Source organism: Lipotes vexillifer, unplaced genomic scaffold (genome assembly GCF_000442215.2).
Source record: "Lipotes vexillifer unplaced genomic scaffold, Lipotes_vexillifer_v1.1 scaffold79, whole genome shotgun sequence".
NCBI lineage: Eukaryota > Metazoa > Chordata > Mammalia > Artiodactyla > Lipotidae > Lipotes > Lipotes vexillifer.
In genome coordinates, this window is record NW_006775678.1 from 798536 (window position 1) to 813776 (window position 15241).

The 15241-nt window shown below is 40.7% G+C and overlaps 1 protein-coding gene across 3 annotated transcripts in view; it reads left to right on the forward strand.

Moving 5' to 3' along the window:
* The window catches only part of NEDD4L (NEDD4 like E3 ubiquitin protein ligase), a 231842-nt gene that overhangs the window by 188812 nt on the left and 27789 nt on the right, over nt 1-15241 (forward strand). For all 3 annotated transcript variants that reach the window (XM_007450107.1, XM_007450108.1, XM_007450109.1), the window contains 4 exons: nt 2419-2477; nt 11603-11668; nt 13437-13666; nt 15160-15234. In XM_007450107.1, the coding sequence (XP_007450169.1) occupies nt 2419-2477; nt 11603-11668; nt 13437-13666; nt 15160-15234 (430 nt within the window). The remainder of the gene's footprint in view (nt 1-2418; nt 2478-11602; nt 11669-13436; nt 13667-15159; nt 15235-15241) is intronic.

Here is a 15241-nt window from a genome sequence, read left to right on the forward strand (position 1 = left end):
CATCAGCTTCATTTGGTCACTTAAAAAGTCAGGCTCCTGCTACATGCTGGGAAATGTGTTAAGTGGTGGAGGGGGGCTGTGGAGATGAACAGCACACAGTTCTGGTCCTCAAGGGGCTTGGGTTCTAGTAGGGAGTGCCAGGAGGTATTTAAGTGTTGTCTTACGGGAGTGAACCAGTTGTTACGTAGAAATACTTGCTGAGTGTCTGGGCTTCAGCAGTGGAAGAAGGCTGCAGAAGAGCCCCGTAGAACGGGTGACTTTTCAGGTGGATCCCAAATAATGAGTGAGGTTTAGCCAGGCACGCCCAGCAAAGAGCAATTCTAGGAGGGAGAAAGCGTGCGCAGGTGTGTGAAGCTGTGCAAGTGACACCATGTTCAGAGGAGCGCAGTGGGGTTGCAAACAGCCGGTGTGCAGATGAGGCTGGCGTGACACCGCGTTAAGTCAAAGGGAGTCTGCTGCTACGGGGACTCGGGTCCCTTCCGCAGCCAGGCGGGAGTGCCTAAGGGATGGTGCAGAAGGGAGTCTGACGCGGTCAGGTTTGTGCTCTAGAGCAGCCGTCCCCAGCCTTTTTGGCACCAGGGTCCTGCCTTGTGGAAGACAGTTTTCCCACGGATGGGGGTGGGGGAGGAGGGGTGGTTCAGGGGTGCTGCGAGCGCTGGGGAGCCGCAGGTGAGGCTTCGCTCGCGGGCCCTCGGCCCGGGGGTGAGATCCCCTTGGCAGGGCTTCAAAGGAAGTTTTGAACGGGGGTGAGTGAGACTGAGGCCAGGGAGACCTAGAGAGTAGTCCAGGGAGAAGATGAGCACTCAGGAAAGAAGCCTTTTCAGAGAGGTGGGGACAGGTGGTGACCACCGGAGTGAAAAGTAAGCGAGGATGGAGGGTATGGCAGGTGCCGGACTTGAACAGTGGACGGACGGACTGTGGTGCTGTTAATGAGGAATACAGGGTTGTATGAACCATTTTGGTAGTGCAAGATTATGGGTCAAATTCTGTCAGAGTAGGGTTTGAGGTATTTCCCAGGGGAAATCCAGGTGCAGGTGTCAAGGATGGAGCTTGAGGTTCTGGTTTGGACAGATGTGGGGGTCATCATATGGAGGTAGTAGGTAATTTATTTTCTGGTTTGATGATGGTACCCAGTCTATATATAGTCTAAGGGCAGTTTTTACTCAGCTATATTCTTTTTCTTTTATTTCCTTTTCTCCTGTTTTGCATCACAGCAACAGCTCTTAATTTCCAAAAACTTCTGTCTTCAAAGTAAGGGACCCAAAAATACCTTTTGCTTCTTCCATCACCGTCCTCTGAAACAGTTGAAACAGTTCTTGTAACCTTTCTGCCAGCGTGAATCTAGAATCGTCATGTGCTTTGGTAGCTTAATTTTAAAACTTTACCACTGCTTTTGTTAAAATAATTATCATACCAGACTTTGAAAAATTCCTGGAATAGTCATTAATACCAAATTTATTAGTTATTCTTACCAGTCCACTTACGAAGTATATCAGAAAAAAAGACTATTCTTCTCAAACAGATAATTTCCTTTTTTACAAACCAACTTAGATTTCCTAACACTCCAGACAGAAGCCTATTCTTCCCTGTCTACCCTCCCCATATCTTTCATGTGAGTTCATTCCTGTGCCCCCCCCATATATACACACAGTAGCATAAAGTCTTTTTAATTAAGGCACAGTCACAAATCCCAAGTGATCCAGGTAGCTAATGTGTGTTTCCACCTACACCATTGAAGCAGTGGTATAGGTGCCATTTACTAATCTTATTGACATTGATTCATTTGGAAGAAAGAACCACTTCTCACCAGCCTGACCAAAAGGGAACCTTTTCTCTGGAATCCTCCTCTGCTGTATCTAATTCTCATTTTTTGGACTGCCTTAGCTGTTTTGATTTTTGTGTGCATATGAGTGACACATGTAATGGATTATTCATTTGTTCAACTTAAGCTTTTTAATTGAAAGCCGTTTGCAACACCATAAGCAAAGGAAAGAGTATTTGAAATGAGAAAAAAATCGTGTGTATGTTAACTTTTGGGGAACTAAAATCTTTCATGCTTTTTTTTAATTAAATGAAAATCAACCTCAAGTTATAAATCCTTGAAGGTACAGGGGTTTATAATTGAAATTTCAGCAGATTGCTTGCCCAGAACAGTGTGAATAGATGGTTTTACTTTAGTTGTGCATTTTTGATTGTTTTTAACTAAACAGTATGGGGGGGCTGCGGTGCAGATTGCCTTACAGAGTATAGTTCTCTTCTAACCCTGAAATACTAAGTTATTTATCCTTGGGAGTCAGGATGGGGAACTGGGGGAACTTTTGGAAAATCCAGAAATAATTCTTTCTAAAACATTTTGGACATGAAATAGATTTGAACTAATAAGCCGTTTTTTGGTTTTTGTTTTTTAAATATTTCCAGATAGCAAAATTACTCAGTGGGAAGACCCAAGACTGCAGAATCCAGCTATTACTGGTCCGGTTAGTATTCTCAAGTTCTGACTCTTCAGTATAATATTTTGGTTTCATCTAAACACACGTTTCTTGTATATTCCTGCTTACCTTGATGCCAAGGGCCTGACTGGTGTCCTTGAGAAATTTAGCATTACTCCCGTCTCCTCCTTCCCGGAATTTCTGGGTGAGGTACAGCTACATTTGCCTTTTCACAGGGCTTTCAATATAAAGGAAAAGAAAATGGTTTGCCAGTGGTAACCAAACTAAACATTCTCTTTTGTCTTTTATAAAAGGGTATAACAATCAAAATGTCCTCTCTTCCTTTTTTTTTTTTTTTTTTTTTGCGGTGCGCGGGTCTCTCACCGCTGCGGCCTCTCCCGTTGCGGAGCACAGGCTCCGGACGCGCAGGCTCAGCGGCCGTGGCTCACGGGCCCAGCCGCTCCGCGGCATGTGGGATCTTCCCAGACCGGGGCACGAACCCGTGTCCCCTGCATCAGCAGGCGGACTCCCAACCACTGCGCCACCAGGGAAGCCCCCCTCTCTTCGTTTTTATATGAAGCAAAACTTTGTCCTGTATTTGTAGAGTTTTAACATTTCTTGAGGCCAAGGGTAGTATATGCCTGCTGACAAATTTAAATTGGATCCTGAATCTCTTCCGGCTCTAGAACTCTGCAAAGGTATGGGTGAGGGGGTAGCTGCACTCCAGAGCTGGCAGTTAAGAATCTTATCTCTGCTGGCCCACTGACTTTCTCATAGTCCCCTTATGTGTGTTCATAAGGAAGAGTGACACCCTGGCACTGGTCAGCAGGCACCTGGTATCAAACACCTGAAAGGAGTCTGTGGAATACTCCAGAGTCTTTTGTCAGTGGTTACATGAGTTCAAGGAGAGACTCTGGAATTGCAGGAACTGTACTGGAATGAGCAGAAGATTGCAAATTGGGGAATCTTTTAATAAATGGAGGAAGGAGCTAAAGGAAGGGGAAGTTGGTTATATCAAGTGCTGAGCTAAGGCACCAATAGGTATATTTAAAATACGAATTTTGTGGCTTTAATCTGATTTGGTTCAAATTACATTTTGAATTATAGGTCCATTTGAAAACTTGAAAGATAATACAGTGCAAACGCACCTTGATACCTGACATCCCTTTAGTTACTTGTTGGATTTGGATTTGTCCAGCTGCTTTGCTTAGCGGTTGATGCAAAGTGCCCAATGCCACGTGGGTCAGAACAGGCGTCAGCTCCTCTGCATGTAGTTAACAAACACCTGCCTCACTACCACGGCTGCTTTTGTTACATTCACAGTCACAATAAGTTAGAGTAGTATTTTCTCATCTCCATCATGAGAAACAAGGTAAATTCAAGAAACGATGCTGTTTTCAAGCAACAGAAGACTTTTGACAATGATGAAGCCTTTTCAAATATTTCTGTTGCTTATTGATCATCTGTCTTCATGCAACACTGTTAGTTTTTGTAATTACTATTGAAAATTATTTAGCCTCATAAATCCAGGTAGATTTGCCCTGAAGAAAGCTCTTTCTTTGTTTTCTACTAACAAAAGAGCCTTTTTTACTCTTTTTTTTTTATTATTGGTAGTATTTCTTTCAATAAGAGCATGTGTATTTAGGTAATTATTACCTTAGAGTAGATATTTGGTCTTTGTTTTAATTCAGTTCTAAATTTTTGGTAATTTCCGTAATGATTTCTTTCTGTCCTTAACTTACAAATTATTTAGAATATGCTTTTTAGTTTCTGAGAGTATGAGACGGTTTTTACCTGTTTCTTACTGATTTCTGATTTTATTGCATTGTGGTCATATAATATTGTCTATGGAATATTATCAGACATTTGAAACTTCTTTGGAGGCTTGGCCATTTTTGGTTAATGTTCTTTTTGTGTTTGAAAAGAATGTGTATTCTGTCTTTGCTGGGTATAGAGTTCTTTATATATGTCTGTTACATCAGGCCTATGGTGTTCAAATTTTCCATTTCCATGACAACATTTTTCCTGGCTTTTCTTTATCTAACCGAGTCAGCTGTGTCAGAATCTCCCATGGTGACTGTGGCTTTGTCAGTCATTATGTTCACTTTCTCTTCACTAGTATTTGCCTAGTATATCTTTTCTGTCCTTTAACTATCTCTGTTTTTTCTTTTTTCTTGCTTTCTGTTGGACTGATAGAGTACTCTTTATTTTCTTTCATTTGCTATACTTGCTTGGACATTGTATTTTCTATTTCTGTTCTTTTGGTGCTCACATTAAAATTTTTAACCAATATACTTGACCTTTGTCAAAATTAATCACTCTACTCTTTTCCTGGATAATATACGACTTTGGGGAACTTCAGTGCTGTTCTTCCCACTCCTACTTTCCATTGTTCAGTGGAATTTTAAAACTACCTTGTCTTTAAACTTGCCAAATAATCATTAATATTTTCTCTTTTTTTCAACAGTCAATGCTTGTTTAATTTACTTATATGTAAACAAATTCCTTTGCCCACCATTGTTCTTTTTTTTCTAACATCTTTATTGGAGTGTAATTGCTTTGCAATGGTGTGTTAGTTTCTGCTGTATAACAGAGTGAATCAGCTGTACATATACATATACATATATCCCCATATCTCCTCCCTCTTCTGTCTCCCTCCCACCCTCCCTATCACACCCCTCTAGGTGGTCACAAAGCACTGAGCTGATCTCCCTGTACTGTGTGGCTGCTTCCCACTAGCTATCTGTTTTACATTTGGTAGTGTATATATGTCCATGCCACTCTCTCACTTCATCCCAAATAACCCTTCTCCCTCCCCGTGTCCTCAAGTCCATTCTCTACGTCTGCATCTTTATTCCTGTCCTGCCCCTAGGTTCTACAGAACCCATTTTTTTCTTAGATTCCATATATATGTGTTAGCATACAGTATTTGTTTTTCTGACCAGTCTCTAGGTCCATCACCTCACTACAAATAACGCAATTTCGTTTCTTTTCATGGCTGAGTGATATTCCATTGTATATATGTGCCACATCTTCTTTATCCATTCATCTGTCGATGGACACTTCGGCTGCTTCCACGTCCCCACCACTGGTTCTTGCATCTACTTTTTTCCAGGTTAAGTTTTCTCCTTAATAAAGTTTAATCTCTAGTTCATGGTTCTCAAAGTGTGGCCTATAGATCAACAGCATCATTCAGAAACTTACTAGAAATGTAAATTTGGGGCTCCCAACGCAGTTAACATACCCTCCCAGGCATTCTGATGCTGACTCAAGTTTGAGAACCTCTTCTCTGGCGGCAATTTCAGTGAGGGTCTGAGAGAGAGGGGGCTTACCTACCTCTCTGTTAAATGATAGTTTAGCTGATTATAGAATCCTTAGTCAACAATTTCTTTCCTTCAGTACTTCGGAGATTTTTTTTTTTTGTCTCTTCCGGCCTCCATAACTGATGATGAGAAGTTCGTTGTCACTCTAATTGTCATTTTTTTGGTGAGTAAATCTCTCTTCTCCGGTGATTTTGAATTTTTCTCCATGTCTTTGATTTTCTACAGTTTTACTATCATGAATCTAAGTGTGGATTTCTTTTTATTTATTCTGCTCTGGATTCATTGTGACTCTTCCATATGGGGATGGTGTCTCCTTTATTCAGGAAAATTCCCTGCAGTTATTTGTTCACATACTGTACCTTTCCCATTTTTATTATCTGCATCAGTAATTCCTATTGGGTATTTGATTCAATTTTACATTCTGTCTCCCTTATCTTTTAGCTTTCTGATCTTTCTCATTGCTGTATTGTGGGCTCAGCTCTTCCAGTTAATTATCTTTTAAGCTTTTTATAATCTATCAGTTCATTGTGTCTGTTATTTCAGTGACTGGATTTAATTGCTCAAAGTTCTATTTGGTCTTTTTCAATTTGCTTGGTCTTTTTAGTTATTGTTGTTTGGTCCTGTTCTTCCCTTTTATTTATTTTTCTATTCGTACTTAACAGCTTTTTAATCATTCTTAAAATATTTGTTCCAGTGCCTCTTCTAGATTATTTTATTATCTCTTTTTCTAGGGGCATTAAATCTCCCACTTGTTATGTCTGTAGACTCTCCTCGGTGGTAGTTGATTGCCTAGTTCAGTTTATAATTTTGTGTGTTTAAGTGTGTGTGTGCCCATCTTCATTTTTTTTCTTTATGGGGCTTTTATACATCCTGACTTGTATTCACTGTTAACTTCTTAGCTTGGGTTTATGCCCCCTTAGTTACTATAACTATGGACCTCCTACCTACTTTGGTGTAGGCTTGGGAGTCTGAATTTATTAGAGGTCTGGGGTTTTTTGTTTGTTTTTCTTCCAGTTACAGTCCTGGATAGAAGGGAAGCTTCCTTGCAACTCTCCCAGGCCTGTGGGTAGAATTTTCTTGAACCCTGTTCAGATGTAGGTCTTAAGCAGGGAACTCTGTCTGACTCCCCTGGTCATACAGACTGTAGGCCGTGCTCTGTGTCCCCATGTGAGGATTAAAAACCCAAGCCCAAGCCCCAAGTCTAGGTCCAAAGCACACTTCTTTAATTTTGTCTTTCTGCATATCTGGTACTTAGAGTTTCTCCTTTCCCAAGTTTTAAAAATACCTACATATTAGGGGAGAGGGGACCCTTCTGTGGCATTACTGTGAGTCAGTATGTTCTCTGTATGACAAGCATCACCATTAAAAGCATTAGAAGCATGAAGTGCTATTTGTAGTTGCTACTCTTAAGAACACTATCTCATGCTTGTGTAACGCTTCGTACTTATTCAAGAACTTTACAATCAACTGCTTTGAAACTCACAGCAATCCTCTCAGTATGGTAGGGAAGAAGTTGGGATTCCCAATTTGTCAGCGGCTCAGAAAGCTAATTGCCAAAAGTTTGAGCACATGTCAGAATCCAGGCCAGAGCCCCAGATGTGCTGGCTTTACCAACGTCTCCGTGTCAGGCCTAAGCCCTTCTCTGCAAGGAGCTCCAGTGTCCGTAATGGACAATAATGACATGAAAACCTTTAGACCCCACTTACATAATGTCAGGTTTTCACTTTGTTCAAAAAAGGAAGCATATTTAATAGAGAGCAACTTTAATCAACAGATATGTTAATTCTTTAAATAGGCTTATTTTACACATTATATTGCATGTAAGAAAAGAAGATGCCAGATTATCGAGAGAAAATAAATAATTTGACCTGTCCAATGCAGAAATGTAATTCTCTTCAGAGGCTGTAACGTATGGATGTCTTTATCCTGGTATGTTGTTGGAATCTTTTCAGGAGAAGAATATAAAACCTACTCTTCTTAGGCCATCATAAGAATGACCCCTAGAGAGAAAAGATGAGTATTGGAGGAGGAGGGGTATTTCTCAACTTACATGCATCATTCCCCAGAAGAAGAAAGACCAGAAATATCTCAGTACTGATTTCCACCGACATCTAGTCAGCACCTACCAGGTTACAAGCCGGACAAGGGCAGAGATACCATGGGCGGGGGGCAACACTTTGAAATATATTCCTTGGGAAACTTGTCATTTAAGACAGTTGAACTTGCATTCACAGTGATGAATGTTTAACCCTTTTTTCAACGTTTTCATGCAGGGAAACAAAAACAAAAGGTAATTGCCGGGAATCACAGATTTTTGGAAAGGGAAGAGCCTTAAAATTTGACTAGTCAAGTCTTTCTGCTTAACTGTGAAGGAATTCCGGAGTGGAGAGGTTATATCACAGAGCTAGCTGGCAGTAGAGTCTGCCTTGGAAGTCATGTCTTCTGAAGCTGGCATGAGATAATAAAAGGAAATCTTTTTTTTTTTTTCAGCTTAATTTTCTTCTATTACAGTTAATCATAGCTAAGAACATCAAATACTTTTCCTCTTTTGAGAACTCACTGTTCCTGTCATGGTTTGTTCCCTCCTGTCATTCTGGTTTCTGTTCAGATTTCCCTTTCTCAGAGCTGCCTTCCCCAGCCATCTCATGTAGAACAACCACTGAGGAACTCTATCATTTTCCCACCTAGCATTTACCACTATGTATTCATTTATTTCTTATTGCCCATTGCTCACAATAGCTTCTAAAAAAGCTAGAGCAAAAAGCATGATAATGCCTTTATTGGCTTATGTCAGACCATTGTATCCTTTTCCTTAGGTTGGTGGTTGTCCAGATAGTGATAAAATGTCTACCTTTTCTGGAATCAGAATTCTTACAGTGTTTCATCAGACTAAACACTGCCCAAAATAAATACGATATGTAGTCAAATCTAATGTTCAGTGAAGAGGCACATGAAGACTGGCTTAAAAATTAAAAACTAAGAACAGACCATAGGTAGTATAAATTGTCTTTAGAATGTTCTTAAGATACATAAATATGTTGTCTTTTGCTCTTGAATTACAAAGCAAAATACTGACATGATCATTGTTTTCTATGAGAGTAGTAACATGTTTTTGTTTTGGCTTAGTTATTATTTGTATGACCATGTCTTAAAACAGTATGAAGGGAGGAAGCTTTTGTTCTTCACTTCTCCTCTTTCCTGTCAGGAGTAAGCATGGTGAAGGTGTAAGGTTTAGAGTCTGGAGACACTTTGCAAAGGATCAGTATATTTTATTAATGTAGCACAAAATGATATCAGCAGAAGTATTCTTGCCCAAATTCACACTATGCGCTAAAAAGCAATGAGTTGTTCTGACTGTGAGGCTGTCACAGTTATATCCACGTGTGTGCAAAAGCAATCCTTTCTGCTTCATAAAAAAAATTGTAAGCCTTTTCCATTACCTGAAGTCACAGCTCTGACTCTCGGATACTGTAAGCTACTTGACATGATAGCAAGTACCGAATATTTAAATGCCTATATAAAAATTAATTACTTTGCCTGAAGAGATTCCAGAACTTATGAATAATGTCAGCTCAGTTACTGAGCTCACTCCTGTGGTATCATCACTCTGCTCCATAGATACGACATTCCAGATTTAAAGAAATCCTTGCCCACGACCTCTAAATAGTCAACTCCTAAAATGACTTTTCCAGCATGCTGTCTACCCAGTTTTTTTCCTTGACAAGTGTATCAGTTCGCTTGCCTTTCTGCTTGTTACTTTTCTCCCAAAGATTTTTTTTAACATATTTATTGGAGTATAATTTCTTTATAATGTTGTGTTAGTTTCTGCTGTGTAACAAAGTGAATCAGCTATATGTATACACATATCCCCATATCCCCTCCCTCTTGTGCCTCCCTCCCACCCTCCCTATCCCACCCCTCTAGGTGGTCACAAAGCACCGAGCTGAGCTGATCTCCCTGTGCTATGTGGCTGCTTTACTAGATAGCTAGTAAAACACTAGCTATCTGTTTTACATTTGGTAGTGTATATATGTCCATGCCACTCTCTCACTTTGTCCCAGTTTACCCTTCCCCCTCCCCGTGTCCTCAAGTCCATTCTCTATGTCTGCGTCCTTATTCCTGTCCTGCCTGTATGTTCATCAGAACCAATTTTGATTTTTTTTTTAGATTCCGTATATATGTGTTAGCATATGGTATTTTTTCTTTTTCTGACTTACTTCACTCTGTATGACAGACTCTAGGTCCATCCACCTCACTACAAATAACTCAATTTCATTTCTTTTTATGGCTGAGTAATATTCCATTGTATATATGTGCCACATCTTCTTTATCCATTCATCTGTCGATGGACACTTAGGTTGCTTCCGTGTCCTGGCTATTGTAAATAGTACTGCAGTGAACATTGGGGTGCATGTGTCTTTTTGAATTACGGTTTTCTCGGGGTATATGCCCAGTAGTGGGATTGCTGGGTCGTATGGTAGTTCTATTTGTAGTTTTTTAAGGAACCTCCATACTGTTCTCCATAGTGGCTGTATCAATTTACATTCCCACCAACAGTGCAAGAGGGTTCCCTTTTCTCCACACCCTCTCCAGCATTTACTGTTTGTAGATATTTTGGTGATGGCCATTCTGACTGGTGTGAGGTGATACCTCATTGCAGTTTTGATTTGCATTTCTCTAGTGACTAGTGATGTTGAGCATCCTTTCATGTGTTTGTTGGCAATCTGTATATCTTCTGTGGAGAAATGTCTAGTTAGGTCTTCTGCCTATTTTTGGATTGGGTTGTTTTTTTGATATTGAGCTGCATAAGCTGCTTGTAAATTTTGGAGATTAATCCTTTGTCAGTTGCTTCATTTGCAAATGTTTTCTCGCATTCTGAGGGTTGTCTTTTCATTTTATTTATGGTTTCCTTTGCTGTGCAAAAGCTTCTAAGTTTCATTAGGTCCCATTTGTTTATTTTTGTTTTTATTTCCATTTCTCTAGGAGGTAGGTCAAAAAGGATCTTGCTGTGATTTATGTCATACAGTATTCTGCCTATGTTTTCCTCTAAGAGTTTTAGAGTGTCTGGCCTTACATTTAGGTCTTTAATCCATTTTGAGTTTATTTTTGTGTATGGTGTTAGGGAGTGTTCCAATTTCATTCTTTTACATGTAGCTGTCCAGTTTTCCCAGCGCCACTTATTGAAAAGGCTGTCTTTTCTCCATTGTATATTCTTGCCTCCTTTATCAAAAATAAGGTGACCATATGTGCGTGGGTTTATCTCTGGGCTTTCTAGCCTGTTCCATTGATCTATATTTCTGTTTTTGTGCCAGGACCATACTGCCTTGATTACTGTAGCTTTGTAGCATAGTCTGAAGTGTAGGAGCCTGATTCCTCCAGCTCCATTTCTCTTTCTCAAGATTGCTTTGGCTATTCGTTTCCCAAAGATTTTTAAAGCACAATTAGTCTTTTCTGAACGACAGTGTAGGTCATTTGGAGTTGTGTGTTAAAGTATGATGGCCAATAACTTACCTAAACTACAACCTATAAAAAGATTACAGTGTACCCTGATGCATATTCAGACAGAAGTCACATGGAAAGTCTATTCAGTTTATGTATAATACCTCTAAATGATTTCTTGAATATCTGTATTGTTGTTTTCCGGGGTGAAAGCCCTATTCGGTGCTGATTAACCTTAATCATTTCTAGAACGTTCGCATGTGCTACGTAGACATTATGTAAATTTCAGTGGTTATATGGAGAGTGATGATTTTAAGGTTCATGATTCATGAAATTTTCTGAATGTTGGCTTAGTATACATAAAATTTCAAACATGTTCATATTATCTATATTTATACATTTGTCTTCCAGGCTGTTCCTTACTCCAGAGAATTTAAGCAGAAATACGATTACTTTAGGAAGAAATTAAAGAAACCTGTGAGTACATATCTTCCAAAAATGCTGTTTTAGTCATTTGTAAGTTACCCAAATTACTTCACTGAGAACAACTCGTTTCTTACTCTTATGTGTATACTAAAAATATGACCTTCCTTTTCTCACTGCACTTTGATCCACCTGGATCTTCATCTGAATTTTCTTTTTAACAGACATGGTAAGTGAAGATTAACTTAGTATTACATATCAAATCACCTGAAGGTAATTTCTTATGTAATACATTAAAAAATAGAAATGATTTTTATGAGGTATAAAATAATTCAGGAACAAGTGAAAAAATGTGGAGAAGCCTATGCAATCAATTATGGCTATCCTATTTAATAAAACCTAGATCCTAATTCGAAAAATGTTCAAGTCCCTTTACATTCAGAAATACCGTTTTAATGATGATATGTACAACAAAAATATAATTTATAATATTTGACATATTAAGACCAAGTGTAATTTTCGGATTAAAATTCTTACTAGGAAACCCGTTAAGATTCTGACAAAACTGAGAAACCCTGTAAGGCTTTTTACAGGCAGTGTTTTACAATACAGTATTATATTTTCTACTGACATGTCTCCCCGGATACTTTAATACTGTGTCTTCTGTTTTACTTTCTGATTTCACCTCTCTGGTGTAAATATTACCAGTTTTCTCCTAAGTTTGTGCCTTCACTGTTTTGGGGGTGTTTTTGTTCCCATCACCATTTCTTGGCTTCCTCATTGGGGAAAGCTGCAGCTCAGATCACCCCCATTTGCCTGTGTTCCTTCCCCATCTCCCCCACCCCGCTCCACTCCCTCAGCTGATGCCTCATTTTCCTGGCCTCTGCTATGGATGAGGCACTGGGGATGCAGAGACACTTGAAACACAGCCTCTGCCTCGGGGAGCTCCCTCTTAGGGGTTCTGTTCTCTCTTCTAACATCCTGACTCAAGGAGCTCCTGTGTAACTCCTTCTGAAATGACTCAAATTTGAACCTGTGGAATTCCAGTGTTTCTTTGTGAGTCGCCTGCATTTCCTCCAGTGATGTGATGACTGTAGATATCACGCTGTCTCACTTTGTGGCACTTGCACCGTGGTACCTTCTGCCTGGAAACTGACTCTGTAGATCCATCATCCTGGCAAAGCTGACCCTGGACCTGTTTTTCCAGGAAGCAGTTATTCACAACTTCAATCAAGTGCTTTTTTATTTTCACGTTTATTAACTGTTGCCTTTGGGATGCTTTCCCACAACTTGGCCGTGATAATCAGGGTCCCACTCCCCAGAACTAGCTTGTAGGCATCATGGTCACGGCTACCAGCTGGAGTCCCTACCAGGGCTGAGGGTCGTCCCAGCCTCGCCAGGTGGGGATTGTCTATGGGTTTTAATCCCCTGGACTACAGTCCCTTTCTTTGTCTAAAACAGTGTACAGAGTTCACCATATTTCAGTTGCCAGTGGGCGGATAAGTGCCCCACAGTTGCTTATAAAAGGGAGAGAGGATGACTGTCTTCACTCAGCATAGTTTCTTCTGTGGCGCGTGTTGCTGGCTCAGTCTGACACCTGCTGGTGGATGCTGTGTGTCTCCTCCTGACATAGGCTTTCTGTCTGTGTGAAGAACAATCTAGAAAGGAGAGAGTTTCTGTTGGAACCATTCATCATTGCTTGTTTATTTGAAGGCTGCCATCATTTCTGCTCTTTGTTTTTGTTTTGTTTTTTTTCTGTTAGGAAGTAAGGCGTATATTTACTGTCTGATGGTGTGTGGGGTTTTTTTTCTCTTGTTTTTAGGCTGATATTCCAAATAGGTTTGAAATGAAACTTCACAGAAATAACATATTTGAAGAGTCCTATCGGAGAATCATGTCTGTGAAAAGACCAGATGTCCTGAAAGCTAGGCTGTGGATTGAATTTGAATCAGAAAAAGGTCTGGACTATGGGGGCGTGGCCAGAGAATGGTTCTTCTTACTGTCCAAAGAGATGTTCAACCCCTATTACGGTCTGTTCGAGTACTCTGCAACGTAAGTGTCTGGAGTGCATTCAGAAGGTGTCCGCACTGAAGCAGTTTTATTCTTCATGAATTTAAACTTAATGAAAGAATAAGCAGCTCACTCAGAGGTGAATTAAGACTGCTGATTTCAGCCCCTGCCCGCCAGCCCTTATAAGTCTAGAACAGGTCTGACTCCACATGGTGAACCAACGTACTCTGTGAACACCTAAAAATAATTCTTCTCTTGTCTGTTGTGTTCATGTAATTGAGATTGAAAATGTGTTGGGTACTTAACGGTAAGGAACAAGGCAATTTTCATTCATAACGTTATGTTAATTCAGGAGAATTTGTCACTATCAGAATTCAGAAGGTTGTTGTCTTATGAACAAGAATAGTTTCTGAAGTCAAATTACTTAAAGGCAAACTGAGGACCCGTCCTTTAGGATCCAAAGGACCATGCCCTGGGCCTGTGAGGGAAGGCCCATACCCCCCGCCACCCGCCTTGCATTAGCATTTCATCACTGCCAGGCATGCAGACCGAGGCAGAGTCCATTGCTTTCTCGGGAATCAAACATTGGCTACTTGCAAGGCCACCCTTTCCTCCTCCAGGCTGTGGCTTCTCCAAAGGCTTAGGCAGGACCCGAGCCCCCAGTAAAACAGTTGACCTTGAAAAGCGACCTGTGCTCTGCAGGGACAAAGGTTCTCCCGTGTCTTCCCCCTGGTGCCGGTCTCCTGGGAGCTCTTTTGGAAGGCAGCCTCAGTGTTTTTCTCCGATGCTCCAGCCAAGAATTTCCCATTTTGTAAAATTGATAAAAGCCATTGAAGTGGAGGGGAGGATCCAGAGGCGAGATCTGCACCTCTTACCCACATTCCCAAAGCTGCCCCCAGAAGAATCTGGCCCCGGAGCCCATTTTGCAAACCACCGATCCTCCTGATTGTGAGACCAAAGAAGGACGATGAGGTGCACGTGAACATCTCGAGGTTTGCACTGTTGGGACAGCCGTATGTTGCTACCAGTGGCCTCCAGGCCTTTCAGGGCAGAATGCTGGTCAGATGGATCAGGGGTTGGACCGCTGGGAAAAATTTTAATCCCCAAACCAAAAGCTTCTCAAGGAGTTAACCCCCTTTCTCACAGAGACAACCTGTTGCACTCACACATAGCTGGGAATCCATGTCCAGCCCCTTTCGTATGTGGGGCTTCTCAGCTTCCCAAAATACTTGGCTGAACCGTATGAATTGAGATTTTTGTCGATCAACAGTAGTCAGATATCCAGTTTCTCACGGTTTAACATAACAGGGCATATCCACCAGCTCTAGTAGACCTCTGTCCTTGGTCACGGAAAAGGGCTAAATAAATAAGCCCTGTTGTCTAGCTTTTCTGCCTTATCTGTCAGGTACAGGATGTTTGCAGGCATACTGTAAAAGCTTAATGACAGGCAGCAACGGAAAATTCAAATTCTTGCATTTCTTATTTATTGCATTTATTTACCACCTTTCTTTTTCTCTCTCTCCCTCCCTAAAAAGGGACAACTACACACTTCAGATCAATCCCAATTCAGGCCTCTGTAATGAAGATCATTTGTCCTATTTCACTTTTATCGGAAGA